Genomic DNA, 22,919 nt, shown 5'->3' with positions numbered 1-22,919 from the left:
ATAAGATGACTAAGTTCTGGGGATCTAATGTATAGCATGGTGGCTACAGTTAACAATACTGTATTACAGACTTCTTAAAGTTTATACATTTTGCTATACTTACCTTTTTTAGTGTGTTATTACAGTATCATTGACTATGTCCTTATGCTGTGCTTTTTATTCCCATGACTTATTCATTCCATAACTGGAAGCCTGGATCTCCCAATCCCCTTCCCGCATTTTACCCATCTCCCTCCCCTCTGGCAACCATCACTTTGTTTTCTGTATTTATAGGCCTGTTTATGCTTTTTGTTTGTTTATTCATCTGTTTTTTTTAGATTCCACGTGAGTGAAATAATATGGTATTTGTCTTTTTCAGTCTGACTGATTTCACTTAGCATGATAACCTATAGGTCCATTCATGTTGCAAATGGCATGAGCTCATCCTTTTTTATAGCTGTGTAATATCCCATTGTATTATATATACCACGTCTTCCTTATCCTTTTGTCTATTGATGGACACTTAGGTTGCTTCCATACCTTGGCTATTGCAAATAATGCTGCAATAAACATAAGGGTGCATATATCTTTCTGAATTACTGTTTTTGTTTTCTTTGGGTAAATACTCAGTAGTGGAATTTTGGATATACTTGAAAGTTGCTAAGAAAGTAGATCTTAAATATTCTCACCACATACACACAAAATTTATAATTATGTGGTGAATTTGTTAACTAACCTTACTGTGGTAATCATTTTGCAAATATAGGTATATCAAATCATGTTGTATACCTTAAACTTACACAATTTTATGTCAAATATATCTCAATAAATCTGGAAAAAAAAAAGAGTGAAAGGGAAATGCAATGTGGGATCCTGGGACAGAAAAAAGGACATTAGTGGGTCAATCGGTGAAATCTGAGTTAAGATCTCTCATTTGGTTAATAACATTTTATCAGTTAAATTCCTGGTGTTAATAATTGTATATGATTATATAAGATGTTAACATTTGGAGAAGTTGAGTGAAGGGTATACGGGCATTATTTGTACTATTTTTGAAATTTTTAGTCAGCCTGAAATTATATCAAAATTAAAATTAAAAATTAAAAAAAAATACCTGTGCTTGGGCCATACCCCTCATGGATTCTGATTTAACCATTCTGGGGAAGAGCCCAGGCATCAGTAATGTTTAAAGATTCTCTGAGTGATTTTAATGTGTAGCTAGGGTTAAGAACTAGGGCCCTTATTTAGTGGTTCTCAAAGAGTGGTCCCTGGACCTGCAGCATCAGTATCACCTAGGAACTTTTTAGAAACAAAAATTCTCAGGCCCTCCTCCAAACCTACGGAGTCACAAACAGGTGGCAGCCCATCTGTTTTAACAAGTCTTCCAGGTGACTTGATGCATGCGTAAGTTTTAAAACCCAGTGTTCTAACAGAACTTACTGCAATGATGGGACAAACAGACACGAACAAATCAACTATATGTTTGCAAAGTTATTTAAATCAACTATCACCGCAATAATCAATAGCTAATGGGCAAGATACCCAAACTAGTAATATATAATCATAGATAAAATTAAAATCTACTCTTTATGGTCATTCATTCAACATCTATTTGAGTACCTACTACATGGCAGGCTGTTCTCAGTGCTGGGTATACAATAGTGACAAATAAGACACTGTTCCTATCCAAAGGAACGTTTAAAAGTTTTAATACAATTCAGTACAATAAATGCAATAATAAAAGTTCTATGGAAGCAGACAGTAGGGTCACACATGTGAGTCAAGGGAGGCTTTTCAAAAGAGGGTAAGTTTTAAAGGACGGACAGGAATTAGACCAGGCTTCCCCAATTTCTTGGGAGAAGGAATGAGAGTGGAAGGAATGAGCAGAGAGAAAACAGTGGCTCAAACTATGACTGTGGAATTAAGGTTGGGAATTAGGAGATGGATTAAAGAAAAGGGATACTGAATCAGTAAGAAAGAGAGGGAAGAATCTAGGAGCGCCCTAGTTTCTGGTTTGAGGCATCTAAATGGGTGTTACTACCATTCATCCAGATAAAGAATATAGGGGGAGGAATTTGGATCATCATTTCATTTGCTTGTCATATTCTCTGCAAAAACTGTTCTATTTACCACCCTGCCTCACAAGAAGAAGAGAACACACAAAAAAAGTAGATTGGAACTTTTTTACAAAAAACAAGCCTAGCAATAAACTGAATTATCCAGTACCCTCCTTTATCATCACTGAATTCTATTACCACACAGTTATGGAATCAAAAAAATCACCTGGGGCAAATAGACAATGATTCGCTATTGTAGGTAGAATAATCCACAGATTATTAAGATTCTTATGACGACTTTGTACTCCGGGAAATGTCTGAAGATTAGATTACAAGAAATATGAAGTGTACACTTGCATGACAGTACTCCTCGTGACATCTTCAGGAATGATGTGTATGGCACTGGTAAGTCTATACTGAGGATAAAGGCTTATGTCAATAGGAAGCTGAAACTCTCGCAAGTCATCTTAATATTTAGTTTTCTTCTACTCCTATGCCAGGATTAGGTTATTTCAACATGAGGATTGAGAAAACCATCAAACCAACAAAAACCATGAAAAAGGTGGAAGTTAAAGAGAAGGAAACTAATTTCTGCATGAGGGTTTTCCCTTCCTAAGGAAGAAGGTAACAAAACTCCCTGAACTTTCTCCACTGGCACGACATTACTAAGTTACAACACTGATTCAATTCACATGAAGTTTGAAAATAATATATTCAATTTTAGTTTCCACGGTTTGTTCATTTCATGGTAAATAATCAACAGGTGGCAGCACGTATTACACAGTTTCCGATTTGTGGAAAAGATGGGTTCCTAAGAAGTTGTGTATAAATCATGCTTTTGTAAACTGAATTCTCTCTTATCATTTCAGGACTCAGTTATCTTAGTTTCTGATTGCTCTACAATAAACAATGGCTTCCAAAGCTTAAAGTTTCTCCTCAGCCTCTGTAAATTAATAACCAATACTTAAATGCATCAGAGAGAAGCTATCCTATAAAAAATCTTTTTAGTCTGTGAAGAATGCCCACTACTGATGTATTTCATCTGTTTCAGATACACTTAAATATGTGCATATTAAACTAAGGTAGGGGTGTGTCCTGTACTCCACCATTGTTACTAGAAAAAACCTGGAATGTGTTTAATGGGATGAAAGGAACAAACAATAAAAAGCAGGAGCCCTCTGCCAGGCATATATGCTCCACAATGGATCATTGTGGGGGCACTCACTGCCCCTCAGCATGGTGCTTACTTGCTGACTGCACATGTTCTTCTAAAGGTGGTTCATCTGCTCCCTGAACAGAAGCATAGCCAGACGATGCAGTCTCACTGCGATTATCCTCTTCATGAGGAGAGGCACTATTTGATGTTTCATTGGAAACAGGGACTTGTAAAGACACTGATCCATCTTCAACATCCACCTTTGGAAAGCATTGGAACAAATTAAAAGACTCTCAGAGTACCTGTTTTTTCCTGACATGTCATTACAAAATTTCTGCATAGGTAACTTATTAGAGCAATGCTTCTTAACCTTTTAAACCTATAATCCCTTTTGATGATCACAAAAATCTCTTGCTGGTCCCAGCCAGAGCAGTTGGAGTAACTGGGTCCAAAATGGGGTGGAAGATGTTACAGGCAGATTGCCTTCACATCTGATGTTCATCTGGGTGATCCCAGTGCTTCATAATACAATGCCTGCTACAAGGTAGGCACTCCACACAAACAAACAAAAAAACACAAAAAAATCTCCACCCTGAATCAAGTTCACCTCCCGGAGTTTTCAAAAGACAGCTGCTGGCAAAATTCTAATGAAGTCTGAAGTTTAGTTAACAGCAATGACCCAATGTCAGTTTCTTACTTTTGACAAACATACCACAGTAATGCAAAACGTTAACAATAGTCAAAACTGGGTGAGGGTTATGTGGGAACTCTCTGTATTGTCCTTTCAACTTTTCTGTAAATCTAAAATTATTCATAAATAAAAAATTTATTTAACAACAACATCTCATGCTGTCCCCTAAGGGATTTGAGAATCAGTACCATCTACGTATCTCCTGAAGTCAGGAAGATTTTGTTGAGCTTGACTTTCTGTTGCCGGTGTATTGTAAAATAGGTAAGTTTTATTTCATTTACCAAATACAATTATACTTTAATATTTATTATGCTTTTTCAAAATAAAAACACTCATCTAACTACAAGTTCAGTTGCTGTGCAATAGTAAGAGCAAAAATGCAAGACGTACCAGAAGCCAGTTGGTAGTGTCTGTGGTCATCACTTAAAATTCTGACCAAATAATAAGAGAAAAGAAGAAGGAAAATGGAAGTGGTCCAACATGGCACCTTACTGTCATTATGTAAATAGGTCCAATTTTTGATATAAATCACAAGTCTAGCATATTACACACCTAAAAACTAAGGATGTTACTTTCTTGAAGGCCCAGGTACATAAATAACTTAAGTTCCTTCATATAAATAGTTTAGCAATGTTTACCTCAATTCCCAAAGCTTTGAGTATGTCACATTTGCACATGGGGCAAGTCCTGTGTTCTAACAGCCATGGGTCAACACATGTCTTATGGAAAATATGGCTAATGAAAGAAAAAAAACAACACATAATTTGGTTATCACTAGTGAAACAGCAACAACACAGCCTAATATACTAACAGGTTACCCTATATTTTTATTAAGTTTTTTAACAGATGTCGGTTTTTCTTTTAAGCATACCATTACAGCATAAACACTATGAAGGAGCCACAGAAACAAAATTAGGAAGTTTCATAATACAGTACTTTTACTTTTTAAAATTTTTTTATGTTAACACATTTTTATTGACTCTTATTCTATGCCAGGAGATAATCCCTGTCATGAAATGATTTACATTTTTTTTTATTAATAGACAATGTATTATTTGTTTCAGGGGTAGAGGTCTGTGATTCATCAGTATTACACAATTCACAGCACTCACCATAGCACCTACCCTCCCCAATGTCTATCACCCAGTTATCCCATCCCTCCTACCCCTCTCCCCTCCAGCAACCCTCAGTTTGTTTCCTGAGATTAAGAATCTCTTATGGTTTATATCCCTCTCTGGTTTTTGTCTTCTTTCATTCTACCCTCCCTTCCCCTATGATCCTCTGTCTTATTTCTCAAATTCCTCATATCAGTGAGATCATATGATAATTGTCCTTCTCTGATTGACTTATTTTGCTTAGCATAATACCTGCTAGTTCCATCCATGTCGTTGCAAATGGCAAGATATCATTTTTTTGATGGCTGTATAATATTCCATTGTATATATATACCACCTCTTCCTTATCCATTCATCTGTTGATGGACATCTAGACTCTTTCCATAGTTTGGCTATTGTGGACACTGCTGCTATAAACATTGGGGTGCACGTACCCCTTCTGATCACTACATTTGTATATTTGGGGTAAATACCCAGTAGGGCAATTGCTGGGTCATAGTGTAGCTCTATTTTCAACTTTTTGAGGAACCTCCATACTGTTTTCCAGAGTAGCTACACCAGCTTGCATTCCCACCAACAGTGTAGGAGGGTTCCCCTTTCTCCCATCCTCACCAACATCTGTCGTTTCCTGACTTGTTCATTTTAGCCATTCTGACTGGTGTAAGGTGGTATCTCAATGTGGTTATGATTTGTATTTCCCTGATGCCAAGTGATGCTGAGCACATTTTCATGTGTCTGTTGGCCATTTGGATGTCTTCTTTGCAGAAATGTCTGTTCATGTCTTCCGCCCATTGATTAACTGGATTATTTGTTCTCTGGGTGTTGAGTTTGGTAAGTTCTTTATGGATTTTGGATACTTTATCTGATATGTCATTTGCAAATAACTTCTTCCATTCTGTTGGTTGCCGTTGGTTTTGTTGACTGTCTCCTTTGCTGTGCAAAAGCTTTTTATCTTGATTAAGTCCCAATAGTTCATTTTTGCCCTTGCTTCCCTTGCCTTTGGTGGTGTTTCTAGGAAGAAGATGCTGCGGCTGAGGTCGAAGAGGTTGCTGCCTGTGTTCTCCTCTAGAATTTTGATGGAATCCTGTCTCATACTGAGGTCTTTCATCCATTTTGAGTCTATTTTTGTATGTGGTGTAAGGAAATGGTCCAGCTTCATTCTTCTTCATGGGGCTGTCCAATTTTCCCAACACCATTTGTTGAAGAGACTCTCTTTTTTTCCATTGGACATTCTTTCCTGCTTTGTTGAAGATTAGTTGACCATAGAGTTGAGGGTCCATTTCCGGGCTCTCTATTCTATTCCACTGATGTATGTGTCTGTTTTTGGGTCAGTACCATACTGTCTTGATGATGACAGCTTTGTAATAGAGCTTGAAGTCTGGAATTGTGATGCCACCAGTTTTGCTTTTCTTTTTCAAAATTCCTCTGGGTATTCAAGGTCTTTTCTGGTTCCATACATATTTTAGGATTATGTGTTCCATTTCTTTGAAAAAAGTTGATGCTGTTTTAATAGGGATTGCATTAAATGTGTAGACTGCTCTAGGTGGCATGGACATTTTCACAATATTTGTTCTTCCAATCCATGAGCATGGAACGTTTTTCAATGTCTTTGTGTCTTCCTCAGTTTCCTTCATGAGTATTCTGTAGTTTTCTGAGTACAGATCCTTTGTCTCTTTGGTTAGATTTATTCCTAGGTATCTTAGGGTTTTGAGTGCACTTGTAAATTGGATCGACTCCTTAATTTCTCTTTCTTCCGCCTTGTTGTTGGTGTATAGAAATGCAACAGATTTCTGTGCATTGATTTTATATCCTGCCACTTTACTGAATTCCTGTATAATCTCTAGCAGTTTTGGGGTAGAGTCTTTTGGGTTTTCCACATAAAGTATCATATCATCTGCAAAGAGTGAGAGTTTGACTTCTTCTTTGCCAACTCGTATGCTTTTTATTTCTTTTTGTTGTCTGATTGCTGAGGCTAGGACTTCTAGTAGTATGTTGAATAGCAGTGGTGATAGTGACATCCCTGCCGTGTTCCTGACCTTAGGGGGAAAGCTCTCAGTTTTTCCCCATTGAGAATGATATTCGCTGTGGGTTCTTCATAGTTGGCTTTTATGATATTGAGGTATGTACCCTCTATCCCTACACTCTGAAGAGTTTTAATGAAGAAAGGATGCTGTACTTTTCAAATACTTTTTCTGCATCTATTGAGAGGATCATATGGTTCTTGTTCTCTCTTTTATTAATGTATTGTGTCACATTGATTGATTTGCAGATGTTGAACCAACCTTGCAGCCGAGGGATAAATCCCACTTGGTTGTGGTGAATAATCCTTTTAATGTACTGTTGAATGCTATTGGCTAGTATTTTGTTGAGAATTTTTGCATCCATGTTCATCAGGGATATTGGTCTGTAATTCTCCTCTTTGATGGGGTCTTTGTCTGGTTTTGGGATCAAGGTAATGCTGGCCTCATAAAATGAGTTTGGAAGCTTTCCTTCCATTTCTATTTTTTTGGAGCAGTGTCAGAAGAAGAGGTATTAATTCTTCTTTAAATGTTTGGTAGAATTCCCCTGGGAAGCCATCTGGCCATGGGCTCTTGTTTTTTGGGAGATTTTTGATTACTGCTTCAATTCCCTTACTGGTTATGGGTCTGTTCAGGTTTTCTATTTCTTCCTGGTTCAATTTGGTAGTTTATACGTCTGTAGGAATGCATCCATTTCTTCCAGATTATCTAATTTGCTGGCATATAGCTGCTCATAATATGTTCTTATGATTGTATTTCTTTGGTTTTGGTTGTGGTATCTCCTCTTTCATTTATGATTTTATTTATTTGGGTCCTTTCTCTTTTCTTTTTGATAAGTCTGGCCAGGGGTTTATCAATCTTATTAATTCTCTCAAAGAACCAGCTCCTAGTTTCATTGATCTGTTCAACTGTTCTTTTGGTTTCTATTTCATTGATTTCTGCTCTGATCTTTATTATTTCTCTTGTGCTGGGTTTAGGCATTATTTACTGTTCTTTCTCCAGCTCTTTTAGGTGTAGGGTTAGGTTGTGTATTTGAGACCTTTCTTGTTTCTTGAGAAAGGCTTGTATTGCTATATACTTTCCTCTTAGGACCACCTTTGCTGCATCCCAAAGATTTTGACCACTTGTGTTTTCATTTTCATTTGTTTCCATGAATTTAATTCTTCTTTAATTTCTTAGTTGACCTATTCATTCTTTAGTAGGACGCTCTTTAGCCTCCATGTATTTGAGCTCTTTCCAACTTTCCTCTTGTGATTGAGTTCTAGTTTCAAAGCATTGTGGTCCGAACATATGCAGGGGATGATCCCAATCATTTGGTACCAGTTGAGACCTGATTTGTGACCCAGGATGTGATCTATTCTGGAGAATGTTCCATGTCACTAGCGAAGAATGTGTATTCTGTTGCTTTGGGATGGAATGTTCTGAATATATCTGTGAAGTCCACCTGGTCCAGTGTACCATTTAAAGCCTTTATTTCCTTGTTGATCTTTTGCTTGGATGATGGGGGTGTTAAAAGTCCCCTACTATTATTGTATTATTGTCGATGTGTTTCTTTGCTTTTGTTATTAATTGGCTTATATAATTGGCTGCTCCCATGTTAGAGGCATAGATATTTACAATTGTTATATCTTCTTGTTGGATAGACCCTTTAAGTAAGATGTAGTGTCCTTCCTCATCTCTTATTATAGTCTTTGGTTTAAAATCTAATTTGTCTGATATAAGGATTGCCACCCCAGCTTTCTTTTGATGTCCATTAGCATGGTAAATTGTTTTCCACCCCTCACTTTAAATCTGGGGGTGTCTTTGGGTCTAAAATGAGTCTCTTGCAGACAGCATATCGATGGGTCTTGTCTTTTTATCCAATCTGATACCCCATGCCTTTGATTGGGGCATTTAGCCCATTTACATTCAGGGTAACTATTGAAAAATATGAATTTAGTGCCACTGTATTGCCTGTAAGGTGACTGTTACTGTATATTGTGTGTGTTCCTTTCTGGTCTATGTTACTTTTAGGCTCTCTCTTTGCTTAGAGGACCCCTTTCAATATTTCTTGTAGGGCTGGTTTTGTGTTTGCAAATTCTTTTAGTTTTTGTTTGTCCTGGAAGCTTTTTATCTCTCCTCCTATTTTCAATGACAGCCTGGCTGGATATAGTATTCTTGGCTGCATATTTTTCTCATTTAGTGCTCTGAATATATCATGTCACTCCTTTCTGGCCTGCCAGGTCTCTGTGGATAGGTCTGCTGCCAATCTAATGTTTCTACCATTGTAGGTTACAGACCTCTTGTCCCGAGCTGCTTTCAGGATTTCCTCTTTGTCTCTGAGACCTGTAAGTTTTACTATTAGATGTCGGGGTGTTGACCTATTTTTATTGATTTTGAGGGGTGTTCTCTGTGCCTCCTAGATTTTGATGCTTGTTTCCTTCCCCAAATTAGGGAAGTTCTCTGCTATAATTTGCTCTAATATACGTTCTGCCCCCCTCTCTCTTCTTCTTCTGGGATCCCAATTATTCTAACATTGTTTCAACATATGGTATCACTTATCTTTCGAATTCTCCCCTCGTGATCCAGTAGTTGTTCATCTCTCTTTTTCTCAGCTTCTTTATTCTCCATCATTTGGTCTTCTGTATCACTAATTCTCTCTTCTGCCTCATTTATCCTAGCAGTTAGAGCCTCCATTTTTCATTGCATCTCATTAATAGCCTTTTTGATTTTGACTTGGTTAGACTTTCTTTTATTTCTCCAGGAAGGGATTCTTGAGTATCTTCTATGCTTTTCTCAAGCTCAGCTAGTAGTATATTTATAATCGTCATTCTGAACTCTAGTTCTGACATCTTACTAATATCTGTATTGATGAGGTCCCTGGCAGTCGGTATTGCCTCTTGTTATTTTGAGGTAAGTTTTTCTGTCTTGTCATTTTGTCCAGAGAAGAACAGATGAATGAGAGAACAAAATGCTAAAAGGGTAACAATGACCCCAGAAAAATATACACTAAACAAATCAGAAGAGACTGAAAACCGGGAGGGAAAGAAAAAAAAAGAATATGATCAGGCTGGTGAATAGAACAGAGCCACACACTAGATTTTGGCTTTATTTTGGTCTTTTAGAAGAAACTGCTTCCCAAAATTTTAAAGAAAGAAAAACTTATATACATACAAAAATGAGGGTAAATACGATGAAGCGATAGAATGTGACTGTACAGATGAAAATTCAAAAAGATTTTAAAAAAGGAATGGATAAGATGTTGGTTGAAAAGGAAGAAAATTTAAAAAAAAAAGAAATAGAAAAAGAAAAAATAAAGAAAATTTTAAAATTTAACTTTGAAAGAGTAAAAAATCATGGGAAAAAAGCCATGAATTCTATGTGCTGTATTCCCCTAGCTCTGGGATTTTGCCGTTCTCATTGATGGGTAAACTTGGTCTTGGCTGGCTGTTCTTGCTGATCTTCTGGGGGAGGGGCCTGTTGCAGAGATTCTCAAATGTCTTTGCTGGAGGTGGAATTGCCCCGCCCTTGCTGGTCCCGGGCTAAGTTATCTGCTCGGGTTTGCTCTCGGGAGCTTTTGTTCCCTGCAAGCTTTCCGTACAGCTTTGGAGGACGAGAGTGAAAATGGTGGCCTCCCAATCTCCGCCCTGGAGGAGCCGAGAACTTGGGACCCACTCCTCAGTGAGCCCCCAGAGAAAAGCCGTCAGTCACTCCCGTCTCCCCTGTCTCCGGCTGCACTCTGTGCTCACCCGGCCTGTGACCAAGCGTTTCTATCTCTGGCACCCGACCCCGTGTGGAGTCTCCAAACCCAGCAGATCCCTGCAGTTCGCTCCCGTGCCGCTCCTCCTGGGGGAGGAAGGGGAGTCTCCCTGGATCTGTTGGGTCCCTGCTGGAGGAGCAGTGGCCCGACTGTGCCACAGATCACGGTTTACGGCCACCCCGAGCTGAGAGCCTGCTCCTTGGCTCTGTCTCTGCAGCCGGCTTCCCTGCTTCGATACCTGGGAGCTCTGCCGCACTCAGGCACCCCTGGTCTTTCTGTGACCCTGAGGGTCCTGAGACCACACTGTCCCAGCGAGAGTTCCATCCCCCACTTAGCCACTGGAGTGACGTCCCTCAGCAGAGCCGACTTCTAAAAGTTCAGATTTTGTGCTCCATGGCTCTATCACTTGCTGGTAGCTGGATGATGGAGCCCCCCCACAGTCCATCTTCCCGAATATCACCTCGGATTCACTTCTCCGCACGTCCTACCTTCCAGAAAGTGGTCGCTTTTCTGTTCAGAGAGTTGCTGCTATTCTTTTCTTCGATCTCCTGTTGAGTTTGTAGGTGTTCACAATGGTTTGATAACTATCTAGCTGAATTCCTGGGACCAGGCGAAATTTGGGTCTACTCCTCTGCCATCTGGCTCGTGATACAGTACTTTTAAATATAAAAGCCTCATTACCTTAGTTTCAAAAAAAAAAAACTATTTTCATTACTTATTACTTCAAAAATGGCTAAGATGTTATCTGACCTAAGACTTTGTTCAGTATTTCAGATCTTTATTATCTTGTCATTCCCTAACTATAAAAATAGCACAGTCATTCTCAATAATATAGTACAGAGTACAAGATAATGCTGATACTTTAGGTCATGTGATAAGTTCTAAGAACACCACTATTTAATAGCTAAAAGAAAGAGTGTTAAGAACAACTTCCAGGAGAAGGGTAACAGAAAACTAAAGAATGAATACTTCCAAATAGGTGCCCACTGAGTTGATTTATATTTTTTCCCTCAATAGGATTGTTAAAATGATTTTAAATAATCCAGCTATCTATCTATCTATCTATCTATCTATCTATCTATCTATCTATGCATATATGTGTAAATTATGGCAGTGCTGGCTAGGTTCTTAGTTTTATATGGAACTAGTTTCCAAATTGTACCAGATAATGGGAACTTTATATAATTAGCCTTATAACAATTTCAATGATATTAACATATAAAGCATTCACCTATATTTAAATGAAAATAAATACTTTCTTTACATCAATTTGGAAACATTCAAAATAGTTTCTTTCATTACAATCATTTCAATAAGCCACTTATTCTTATTGATGATATAAAAGAAAATCAAACTTACTTGCAGGTTAAGATGCGCACCAAATCATTTGGTTTATATAGTTCAATACACACAGCACAACTATCTCCATCAGGGCCAATTTCCTATGAGCAAATAGTTATTGTTACTCTGATGGATGAGAAAAGATACGTTAAACTACAGAGCAAGATCAGAAAATGTATGTACTTAAATTGCATAGATTCTTTCAATAAGCGATGTAAGATTTAGACCTGACTGGAATCTAAAAAAAGGTCAAACTTCTAGAAACAGAGTAGAAAAGTGGTTACCAGAGGCTGGAGGATGGGGGAAATAAGGAGTAGATGGTCAACGTGTATAATACGAATAAGGTCTGAGGATCTAATGTAAGACATTGTGACCACAGTTGATAACACTCTTATACAATTGAAATTTGAGGATCATTTAGACTTAAAAAAAGTAAAAGAATAAAGTCAACCAAAAGAGGAACAGTACAAAGAAGAACAGGTAGCATTTATTTAAGATGCCATTTGTACAAGTTCTATAGCTATGTTTTCCCATTTAAGAAAAAATTAAGGTAAAATTCACATGCAGTAAAATTCACTGTTTTTAGTATACAGTTTTACAAGTGTGAACAAATATGCAGTGACTCAATCCTCACTGCAATCAAGATATAGGATAGTTCTACGGCCCCAACAAATTCCTCTATACCCCTTTGTAGTTAACCTCTACTCTCACTCCCATCCTCTGGCAACCACTAATCTGTTTTCAGTTCCCATACTTTTTGCTTTTCCTGAATATCATATAAATGGAATCATGCCTTTGCGTTTGGCTTCTTTCACTTAACCTAATACATTTAATACTCATCCACGATATTATGTGCATCAACAGGGTCTCTGCCGCCAACACAAACCCTTTTGTATTGCTAAATGGTATTCTATGATGTGGTTGAGCCACAGTTTGTTCATCCATTCACCATTTGAAGGACATCTGGGTTCTTTCCATTTTTGGTGATTATGAGTAAAGCTGCCATGAACAATTATGTACAAGTTTTTATGTAAACATGCTTTTTTCTTTTAGGTTAACTATCTAGTAGTTGAGATTGCTGGGTTCTTTGGAAAGTGTTATTTTTGACTTCACAAAGAACTGCCAAATTGTTTTCAAAATTGGCTATACATTACATTCTCACCAGCAAAACGTGTAACAGTTCCAGCTGTTCCATATCTGGCCAGCTCTCCGGTATTGTCAGTTGTACTGGTTTTAGCTATTTTAATGAATGTGCTGTGGTATCTCATTGTGGTTTTAATTTGCACTTCCCTAATGACTAATGATGTTGAACATCTTTTTTATGTGCTTTTTTGCCATCCATATATTTTCTTTGGTAGATGCCTGTTTTGCCTCTTTTTCCCTATGCTGTTTGTTTTCTTACTACTGAGCTTTGAGAGTTCTTGATATAGTCTAGATACAGTCCCTTCTCAGATATGTGATTTGCAAATATTTTCTCCCAGTCTGTGGCTTGTCTTTTCATCTTCTTAACCATGTTAAAGAACAATAGTTCTTAATTTTGACAAAGTCAAATTTCTGTTGTTTTCTTTAATGGGCTTGGTTTTGCTGTCATATCTAAGTACTCTCTGCCTAACCCAAGTCTTGAAGATATTTTTCTCCAAAGTTTTCTTCTAAGAATTTCATAGCTCTAGGTTTTATATTTAGGTCTTTTTATAGACAGTATGAAGTATGGATCGAGGTTCATGTTTTTTGCATAAGGATACCCAATCATTGCCTATGGAGGGCCAATAATTGACTACCCTTTTCCCATTTAATTGCCTGTGTACCTTTGTCAAAAATCAATTGACCATATATGTGTGAGCCTATTTCTGAACTCTCTTCTGTTCCACTGATCTAAATGTCTATCCTTTCTTCAATACTACACTATAGTGACTACTGTATCTTTAAAATAATTCTGCAAATTAGGCAATATGAGTCATCCAAATTTGTTCTTCATTATAAAAATTGTTTTGGTTATTCTAGTTCTTTTGCTTTTCCATATAAACTTAGCATCAACCTGTCAATAAATACAAAGGATCCCACTAGGATTTACTTGGAACTGCATTGAATCTATAGATTAGTTGGGGGGGTTCTGACATCTTGACAACAGTGAGTCTTCTGACCCATGAACATGGGCATATCTCTCCATTTATTTAGGTCTTCTTTGATTTCTTTCATTGGTGTTTTCCAGTTTTCAGCATACAGATCGTGTACATATTTTGCAAGATTTATACCTAAGTACTGAATGGTTCTGGTGCTATTATAAATAGTAATTTTTAATTCAATATGTTCCATAGCTATTTTTTGATACATGTTTTACACACCAAAGGTAGTTCTTAACTGTCCTAAATCTAAAAAAGGATGTTTAAGTAAAGTTGCACTAAGGCATTGTATTAGTTTCCTGGTTTGCTTTAAAAATGACCATAACTTTGTGGCTTAAAATAACACAGACTTATTCTCTTATTGTTCTAGAAATCAGAAGTCTAAAAGTCAATGTGTTGGCAGTGCTATGTTCCTTCTGGAAGCTTCAGGGGAGAATCCATTTCCTTGCCTTTTCTAGCTTCTAAGAGGCTGTCTGTATTCCTTGGCTCATGGCCCCGTTCTTGCATCACTATAACCTCTTACTTCCATTGCTAAATATTCTATTGCACTGCAGTCAAATATCCCTTTTCCTCCTTCTTATAACATCAAATGTGATTACATTTAGCACCCACCTGGATAATCCAGGATAATCTCCCCATCTCAAGATCCTTAACTTCCATCTGCAAAGCCCTTTCTGCCATATAAGGTAATATCTACAGGTTCCAGGGATTAAAACCTAGATATCTATGGACCCAATGGCCATTATTCAGGCTACCTCCAGCATCATATAGATTAAAAACGTCAGTAAGATTGATAAATTCCACTGAAAAGCATACTCTGGAATGACATTTAGTTTTAACGTTAACTTGGTAGCATTGCTTTAAAACAAACAGCATTTAAAAGTCAAATATGCACCTTGTCTCCTTGTTTCAGTGTACGTAGTTGAAGCCTCCCAATAGCTTTTTTAGCATCTGCCTTTAATTGTCTCTGTAATAGAAATAGCAGGTATTAGAAAAACTATTTTAAAAGGAATAGGATTAAAAAGGTAGAGAGGATTAATAAATATTTATCAGGTACAAGTCAATGTATAAGTGAATTTTTAAAGATATAATTTAATTAACCATAATAAATGACTTATTTATCTGCTATCAGGCAGAATTTTCAAATTACTAAACTTTTCACTTATGTTTCCCAATGTTCTTAAATAGCACCTTTGGGCTACAATGACAAATCTACTATTCCAAATGGATTCAGATGCCATGAATTTTCAAAGCAATTTTCCTATTTTCAGCCTTTGAGTATCTTAAAATGCATCTTTTCCCAATTTCTCTTTTGAATCGTGTCTTGTTTGGTAGATCGTGCACAGGATTTGGATTTAAATGGACTTAGATTCAAAATCTCTGTTTGTCACTTACTAAATGAATAATCCTGGACAGGTAATTAAATTGCTGAGCTTGTTTACTCACCTATTAAAATGAGGATAATACCAATCCATACAGTGTTATTTCGCATTAGGGGGAAAACTGCTGTTTATAACCACTACTGCCTTATTATAAGGAGGGTGGATTCTGAAAGTAATAAGCCTTTCTTGTTTCACTGAGCATATATGTATATCAGTCCAGGTATGAAAAAGCAAGCCCAAGGCTCATTTTGGGAATAAGGACTAAAATATGCATAACTGATCAGAAGTGAAGTTGGGCAATTCAAGATGGTGGCATAGGAAGATCCTGATCCTGATCCTCCCACAGACACAACAAATTAACATATGTAATAATTTCCTCTGAAAAAGAGCTAAAAACTGGATAAACAGAACCTCCATAACAAAGGATAAAAGAACAGCATCAAAATGGGTGAGAGAGGCAGAGACATAGTCTCACCAAAACCAAACAAACAAAACAAACCGCCCCAGATACAGTGATCCACAATTGAGAGGGATCTCACAAATATGGAACTTTTCCCTAAGAAGCAAGGGGTTTGTGCTTCACATCAGGAACACCAGCCCCTACATCTTGCATAGGCGAGACAAACCCCCAAAATGCCTGGCTTTGAAAACCAACTGGGATTAGTTCCAGACATATAGGGAACAGAGAATCCCCTCTCAAAAGGTTCATGCACAGATTCAATCACCACCAGACCCAGTACAAAAACACCAGTTTGAAGTGTCCGCCAGAGAGCCAGAAACTTGTTGGGACTCTACTGGGGAATGGAGACGCTGGTAAGTGCCATTTTTGATAACTCATTCTAATTTGCTGATGCTGGTCCTGGCAGTGACAATTTGGAACTCTTCCTCTAGCCTGTTGGTGCTAGAGAGTACACCCCACTGAGGGCCCCACCCATCCCCAAGCCAGAGCTGTGGTCCCACCAAAGCAGGCAGGAATGCACAGCTCACACAGAGGTCATCCCTTGAGGGCCTGGTGCAGGTGGCCAGGAGCATAGCACTTCGGAGCTCTATGGGACATCTCTTACACAAGGCCGCTCCTTCAAGGCTGGGAGAGGTAGCTGATTTGCCTAATACATAGAAATAAGCATAGAACATCAGGCAAAATGAGAGGAATATGTTCCAAATGAAAGAACAAGGTCCAGAAACCCCAAAGAATTTCAACTAAGAGGAACCCAAAGAGATCCACACCAAGAAACACCATAATTAAAAATGGTAAAAGTTAAAGAATTTTAAAAGCACCAAGAGAAATATAACTTGCTACTTATAGAGGAAAGCCCATAAGTCTACCAGCAGATTTTTCACCAGAAACTTTTAGGCGAGAAGGGAGTGGTACGACATATTTAAGTGCTGGAGGTAAAAAAAAAAAAAAAAAAAAAAGTCCAAACAAGAATTCTCTACCAGCAATGTTATATTTCAGAATTGAAGGGGAGATTAAGAGGTTTGCAGATAAGTAAAAACTGAACAAGTTCATGACCATTAATTCAGCCTTACAAGAAATGTTAAAGGCACTTCTTTAAGCTAAAAAGATACAGCACTAATCAAATAACAAGAAAATTTTTACTTGTGTAAAAATTTCACTGGAAAAGGTAAATATATAGTAAAGATAGTGGATTAATCACTTATAAAGCAAGTATAAGATCAACAGCCATTAGTAGTAAATTTAACTAAGACTATAGTAATTATTTAAGGTTTGCATAAAACAAAAGATATAAAATGTGACATCAAAGATATAAAATGTGGGGGGGGACTAAAAAGTTTTGGAATGTGTTCAAATTTAAGTTCCTATCAACTTAAAACCAATCATTATATACCCATTATGTTATATGTAAACATCATGGTAACCACAAGGCAAAAACCTTAGTAAATACACAAAATAAGAAAGAAATCGAAATGTTTAACACTAAAGAAAGCCATTAAACCACAAGGGAAGAGAAAGAGAGGAAGGAAGGAAGAGAAGAAACTACCAAAAAATCCAGAAAACAAGTAACAAAATGGCAGTAAGTACATGCCTATCAATAATTACTTTAAATGTAAATGGACTAGATTCTCCAATCAAAAGGCACAGAGTAGGTAAACGGATTAAAAAAAAAAAAAGACCCAACTTTATGCTGCCTACAAGAGACTCACTTCAGAAGTAAAGATACAGAGTCTGAAAGTGAAAGGATAGAGAAAGATATTCCATGCAAACAGAAACAAAAAGAAAGATGGTGTAGCTATACTCATAGCAGATAAAACAGACTTTAAAACAAAGATTGTAATAAAGGACAAAGAAGGGCATTACATAATGATAAAGTTGTCAATCTAGCTAGAGGATATAACATTTACAAATATACATACACCCATCACAGAAGGACCAGCATATATAAAGCAAATATTAACAGACCTACAGGGAGAAATTGATAGCAATACAATAATGGTAGGGGACTTTAACAACCCATTTACATCATTGGATAGATCATCCAGACAGAAAATCAATAAAGACACATCAGCCTTAAACAGCACATCAGATCAGATGGGCTTGATAGGTATATATAGAACATTCCATTCAAACACAGTGGAATATACATTCTTCTCAAGTGCATCTGAAACAGTCTCCAGGATAGATCACATGTTATGGCACAAAACAAGTCTCAAGTTCAAGAAGACTGAAATCACATCAAGTATCTTTTCCAAACATGCTGGTAGAAGACTAGAAATCAATTAAAGAAAAGTGGAAAAAAGACACAAAAATGTAGAAATGAAACATGCTACTAAACAACCAATGAGTCACTGAAAAAAATCAAAGAGGAAATAAAAAAAATATCTAGAGACAAATGAAAACAGAAATACAACATACCAAAAACCTATGTGAATCTCAAACAAATAACTTTAACAAATAACAAATAACAAATAACTTTACACCTTAAAGGAAATAATAAAGATCACAGTGGAAATAAGTGAAACAAAGACTAAAAAGACAGTAGAAAAGATCAATAAAACTAAGAGCTGGTTCTCTGAAAAGAGAAACAAAATTGATAAACCTTTTGCTACACTAACCAAGTTAAAAAGAGAGAGGTTCAAGTAAATAAAATCAGAAATGAAAGAGAATTTATAACTGGTACCACAGAAATACAAGGGTCATAAGAAATTACTACAATTATATGCCAACAAGTTGGACAACCTAGAAGAAATGGATAAATTCCAAGTAACACACAACCTTCCAAGTCTGATTATGAAGAAATAGAAAATCTGAATAGACTGATTTCTAGTAAGGAGATTCAATCAGTAATGAAAAACTTCCCAACAAAAACCCAGGGCCAGATGGTTTCACTGGGTGAACTCGACCAAACATCCATAGGATATTTAATACCTTTGCTTCTCAAACTCTTCCAAAAATTGAAGAGGAAGGAACATTTCCAAACTCATTTTACAAAGCCAGAATTACCCTGATGCCAAAACCAGACAAGGACACCACATAGAAAATTACAGGCCAATATCTTTGAGGAACACAGCTGCAAAAATTCTCAACAAAAATCCTCAACAAAATTCAACAAACTGAATTCAACAAAACATTAAAAGGATAATTAAGCACAATCAAGTAGGACTTATTTCAGGGATACAAGGATGGTTCAACATCTGCAAATCAATCAACCTGATACACCACATTAATAAAACGAAGGAAAAAAATCATATCATCATCTTAGTAGATGCAGAAAAAGCACTGACAAAATTCAACATCCGTTTATGATAAAAACTCTCAACAAAGTGGGTATAGAAGGAATATACCTCAACATAATAAAGGCTATATATGACAAACACACAGCTAACATCATATTCAATGGTGAAAAAACTGAAAGTTTTTCCTCTAAGATAAGAAACAAGACAAGGATGCCCACTCTTATCACTTTTATTCAACATAGTATTGGATGTGCTAACCACAGCAATAAGGTAAGAAAATGGAATAAAACACATCCAAATAGGAAAGGAAGAAGTAAAACTGCAGATGACATGATACTATATATATAAAACCCTGAAGTTTCCACCAAAAAAAATGTTAGAATGAATTCAGTAAAGTTGTAGAATATAAAATCAGTATACAGAAATCTGTTATATTTCCATACACTAATAATGAACTATCATAAAGAGAAATTAAGAAAGCGATGTCATTTACAATTGCATCAATAACAATAAAATAGCTAGGAATAAATTTAACCAAGTAGGTGAAAAACCTGTACACTGAAAACCTAAGATGAAAGAAGCTGAAGATGACACAAATAAAAGGAAAGATATCCCATGCTCATGGATTGGAAGAATTAATATTGCTAAAATGACCATACAACCTAAAGCAATCTACAATGCAATCCCTATCAAAATTCCAATGGCATTTTTCACAGAAAGAGAATAATTCTAAAATTTGTATGGAACCACAAAAGATCCCAAATAACCAGGGCAATCTTGAGAAAGAAGAACAAACCTGGAGTATCATGCTCCCAGATTTCAAACTATACTACAAAGCTATACAGTAATCAAAACAGTATGGCATTGGCATAAAGACAGACACAGATCAATAGAACAGAATTTAGAGCCCAGGAATAAATCCACACATATACAGACAATTAATTTATGACAAAGGAGCCAAGAATATACAATGGAGAAAGGACATTCTCTTCAATAAATGGTGCTCGGAGAAAACTCGACAGCTATATGTAAAAGAATAGAAACTAGGCCACTATCTTATACCATACACAAATTAAAATAGATTAAAGACTTGAGTGTAAGACCTGAAACCATAAAATTCCAAAAGAAAACATAGGCAGTAAGCTCCTTGACAGGGGTCTTGGTGACATATTTGTGGATCTGACTCCAAAGGCAAGGAAAACAAAAGCAAAAATAAACCAATGGGACTACATCAAACTAAACAGCTTCTGCACAGCAAAGGAAATCACCATCAAAATGAAAAGGTAACCTACTCAATGGGAGAAGATACTTGCAAATCATATATCTGATAAGGGGTTAATAGCCAAAATACAGAAAAAACTCTTACAATTCAACAATAAAAAACCAAACAACCCAATTTAATAAGGAGACAAAAGGTCTGAATAGACGTTTTTCCAAAGAAGACACACAGATGGCCAACAGGCACATGAAAGATATTCAACATCACTAAGTATTAGGAAAACACAAATCAAAACTACAATGAAATACCACCTCACACCTGTTAGAATGGCTATTATCAAAAAGATAAGAAATAACTAATGTTAGATAGGATGTTAGAATGTAAGCTGGCACAGCCACTAGGAAAACAGTATGAAGGTTCCTCAAAAAATTAATAGCGACACCTGGGTGGCTCAGTCAGTTGAGTGCCCAACTCTTGGTTTTGGCTCAGGTCAGGATCTCAGGGTCATGAGATTGAGCCCTATGTCAGGCTCCACGCTCAGCGTGGAGTAGGCTTGAGATTCTCTCTCTCGCTCTCCCCCCTCCCCCCACTCTCTCTCTACAGTAAAATAAATCTTTAAAAAATTAAGAATAGATCTATCATATGATCTAGCTGTTCTACTTCTGGGTATTTATCAAAAGAACACAAAATCACTAATTCAAAAAGATACATGCACCCTATCTTCATTGCCACATTATTTACAATAGCCAAGATATGGAAACAATCTAAATATCCATCAGATGAATGGATAAAGAGTATGTGGTACACACAGACACACAGACAGACACACACACACACACACAGAGGAATACTATTCAGCCATAAAGAATGAAATCTTGTCACTTATGATAAGATGGATGGACCTTGAGAATATTATGCTAAGTGAAATAAGTCAGGCAGAGAAAGACAAATACCCTATGATCTCACTTACAGGTGGAATCCAAGAAAAAACAAACAAAATAATATAAAAACAAACTCATAGATACAAAGAACAAATTGATGGTTACCAGAGGGGAAGGGGTTGGACAAAATGGGTACAGGGGGTCAAATGAATGGTGATGGATGATAACTAGACTTTTGGTAGTGATCATTTTGTAGTGCATACAGATGTCATATTATGTTGTGCACCTAAAATTTAATGTTATATATAATTTTTACCTCAATAATAGTACAAGAAGTGAAGCTGGGGTTTAGGAGGAAATCTAAGAGGTAAGGGCAAGGTGAGAAAGAATCAATGAAAGACTGTCCCTCTTCGTGGGGTGAAGTGGCCAAATGGAAAAAAATCCCAGGTGGTGTGAGATATTTAGTGTTGATTTAAAATTATTTGTAATGCTGCAAATAAATCCTTCCTTCCCTTTCAGTTAATATCTATCACACACACAAATGCCTCAAGTGAATATAATATATGTGTAAATTGAAGACAAGGCCAGCTTTCACACTTGGGCGGACGCTGCTTGGCATAGAGAAGCATGTGCAGCATGGCAAGATGATTAGCAAATCTCCTATTTTGTAGTATAAAATGAACTTAGTAGAAATTCAGCAAACAGTAGGCACTCAGAACCAGAGGTCACTGTGACTATGTACCTCCATCCCCAGCAGGAAAACTCCCAACTGACATGAAGAATATGTGAAAATTAGAGATAATATAAAGTATCTAGCATCATGTCTGGCATATAGCAGACACTCAAAATGTTTATTAAATGAACATATAAACTACTATTCATCAATAAGCATAACAGGTTCTTGTAACATGTTTATACACATCTGTAGCAAATATACTTTGGAAGGGAATAATCCATGAGTATAGGTATATGAGGAAATTCTTTAATGCCCAAACCTGCCTCCTATATAAGATGTCATTTTGTGTAAAGTATTTGGCTTAATGCCAAGGAGATTGCTAGCCAAACTATTTCTTTGCTGTCTCAGGAACCCCAGAAACTTCTTAGATTGTTACCTGACGAGCAGAAATAGCTTAACAGAAAGTTAATAGGAAGGCCTAGCTAGTCCTTTGAAGGAAGGATGCTAATTGAGACCCTTTCACTCCCACTTTGGGACTTAATTGTGAGTTAACTCAAAAGGGCAATTCAGGGGCACCTGGGTGGCTCAGTCGGTTAAGCGTCTGCCTTCAGCTCGGGTCATGATCTCAGGGTCCTGGGATCAAGCCCAGCATCACGTTGGGCTCTCCGCTCAGCAGGGAATCTGCTTCTCCCTCCCACTCTCCCTCTGTGCTCTCTCTTTCTCTCTCAAATAAATAAAATCTTAAGAAAAGGGCAATTCAATGATGGTACTTTATTTTATGCACACGTTTTCTGTTCTGTTACTTGCATCATAAGTAAATAATAGAGGGACAATAAAAGGAAGCACACT

The 22,919-nt window shown here is 36.9% G+C and overlaps 1 protein-coding gene across 2 annotated transcripts in view; it reads right to left on the bottom strand.

The window, feature by feature from the left end:
- RNF128 (ring finger protein 128) overlaps window positions 1–22,919 on the bottom strand; it is a 103,155-nt gene that overhangs the window by 4,358 nt on the left and 75,878 nt on the right. For both annotated transcript variants that reach the window (XM_045881035.3, XM_045881024.3), the window contains exons 3-6: window positions 15,112–15,183; window positions 12,115–12,197; window positions 4,522–4,618; window positions 3,284–3,452 (exon numbers count right to left, since the gene is read on the bottom strand). In XM_045881035.3, coding sequence (XP_045736991.1) covers window positions 3,284–3,452; window positions 4,522–4,618; window positions 12,115–12,197; window positions 15,112–15,183 — 421 coding nt within the window. The remainder of the gene's footprint in view (window positions 1–3,283; window positions 3,453–4,521; window positions 4,619–12,114; window positions 12,198–15,111; window positions 15,184–22,919) is intronic.

This window comes from Mirounga angustirostris, unplaced genomic scaffold (assembly GCF_029215605.1).
Source record: "Mirounga angustirostris isolate CCGP_5_RB_7025 unplaced genomic scaffold, mMirAng1.0.hap1 SCAF_11, whole genome shotgun sequence".
NCBI lineage: Eukaryota > Metazoa > Chordata > Mammalia > Carnivora > Phocidae > Mirounga > Mirounga angustirostris.
The sequence above is the reverse complement of the archived record's forward strand: the minus strand, read 5'-3'. Positions and strand labels throughout refer to the sequence as shown.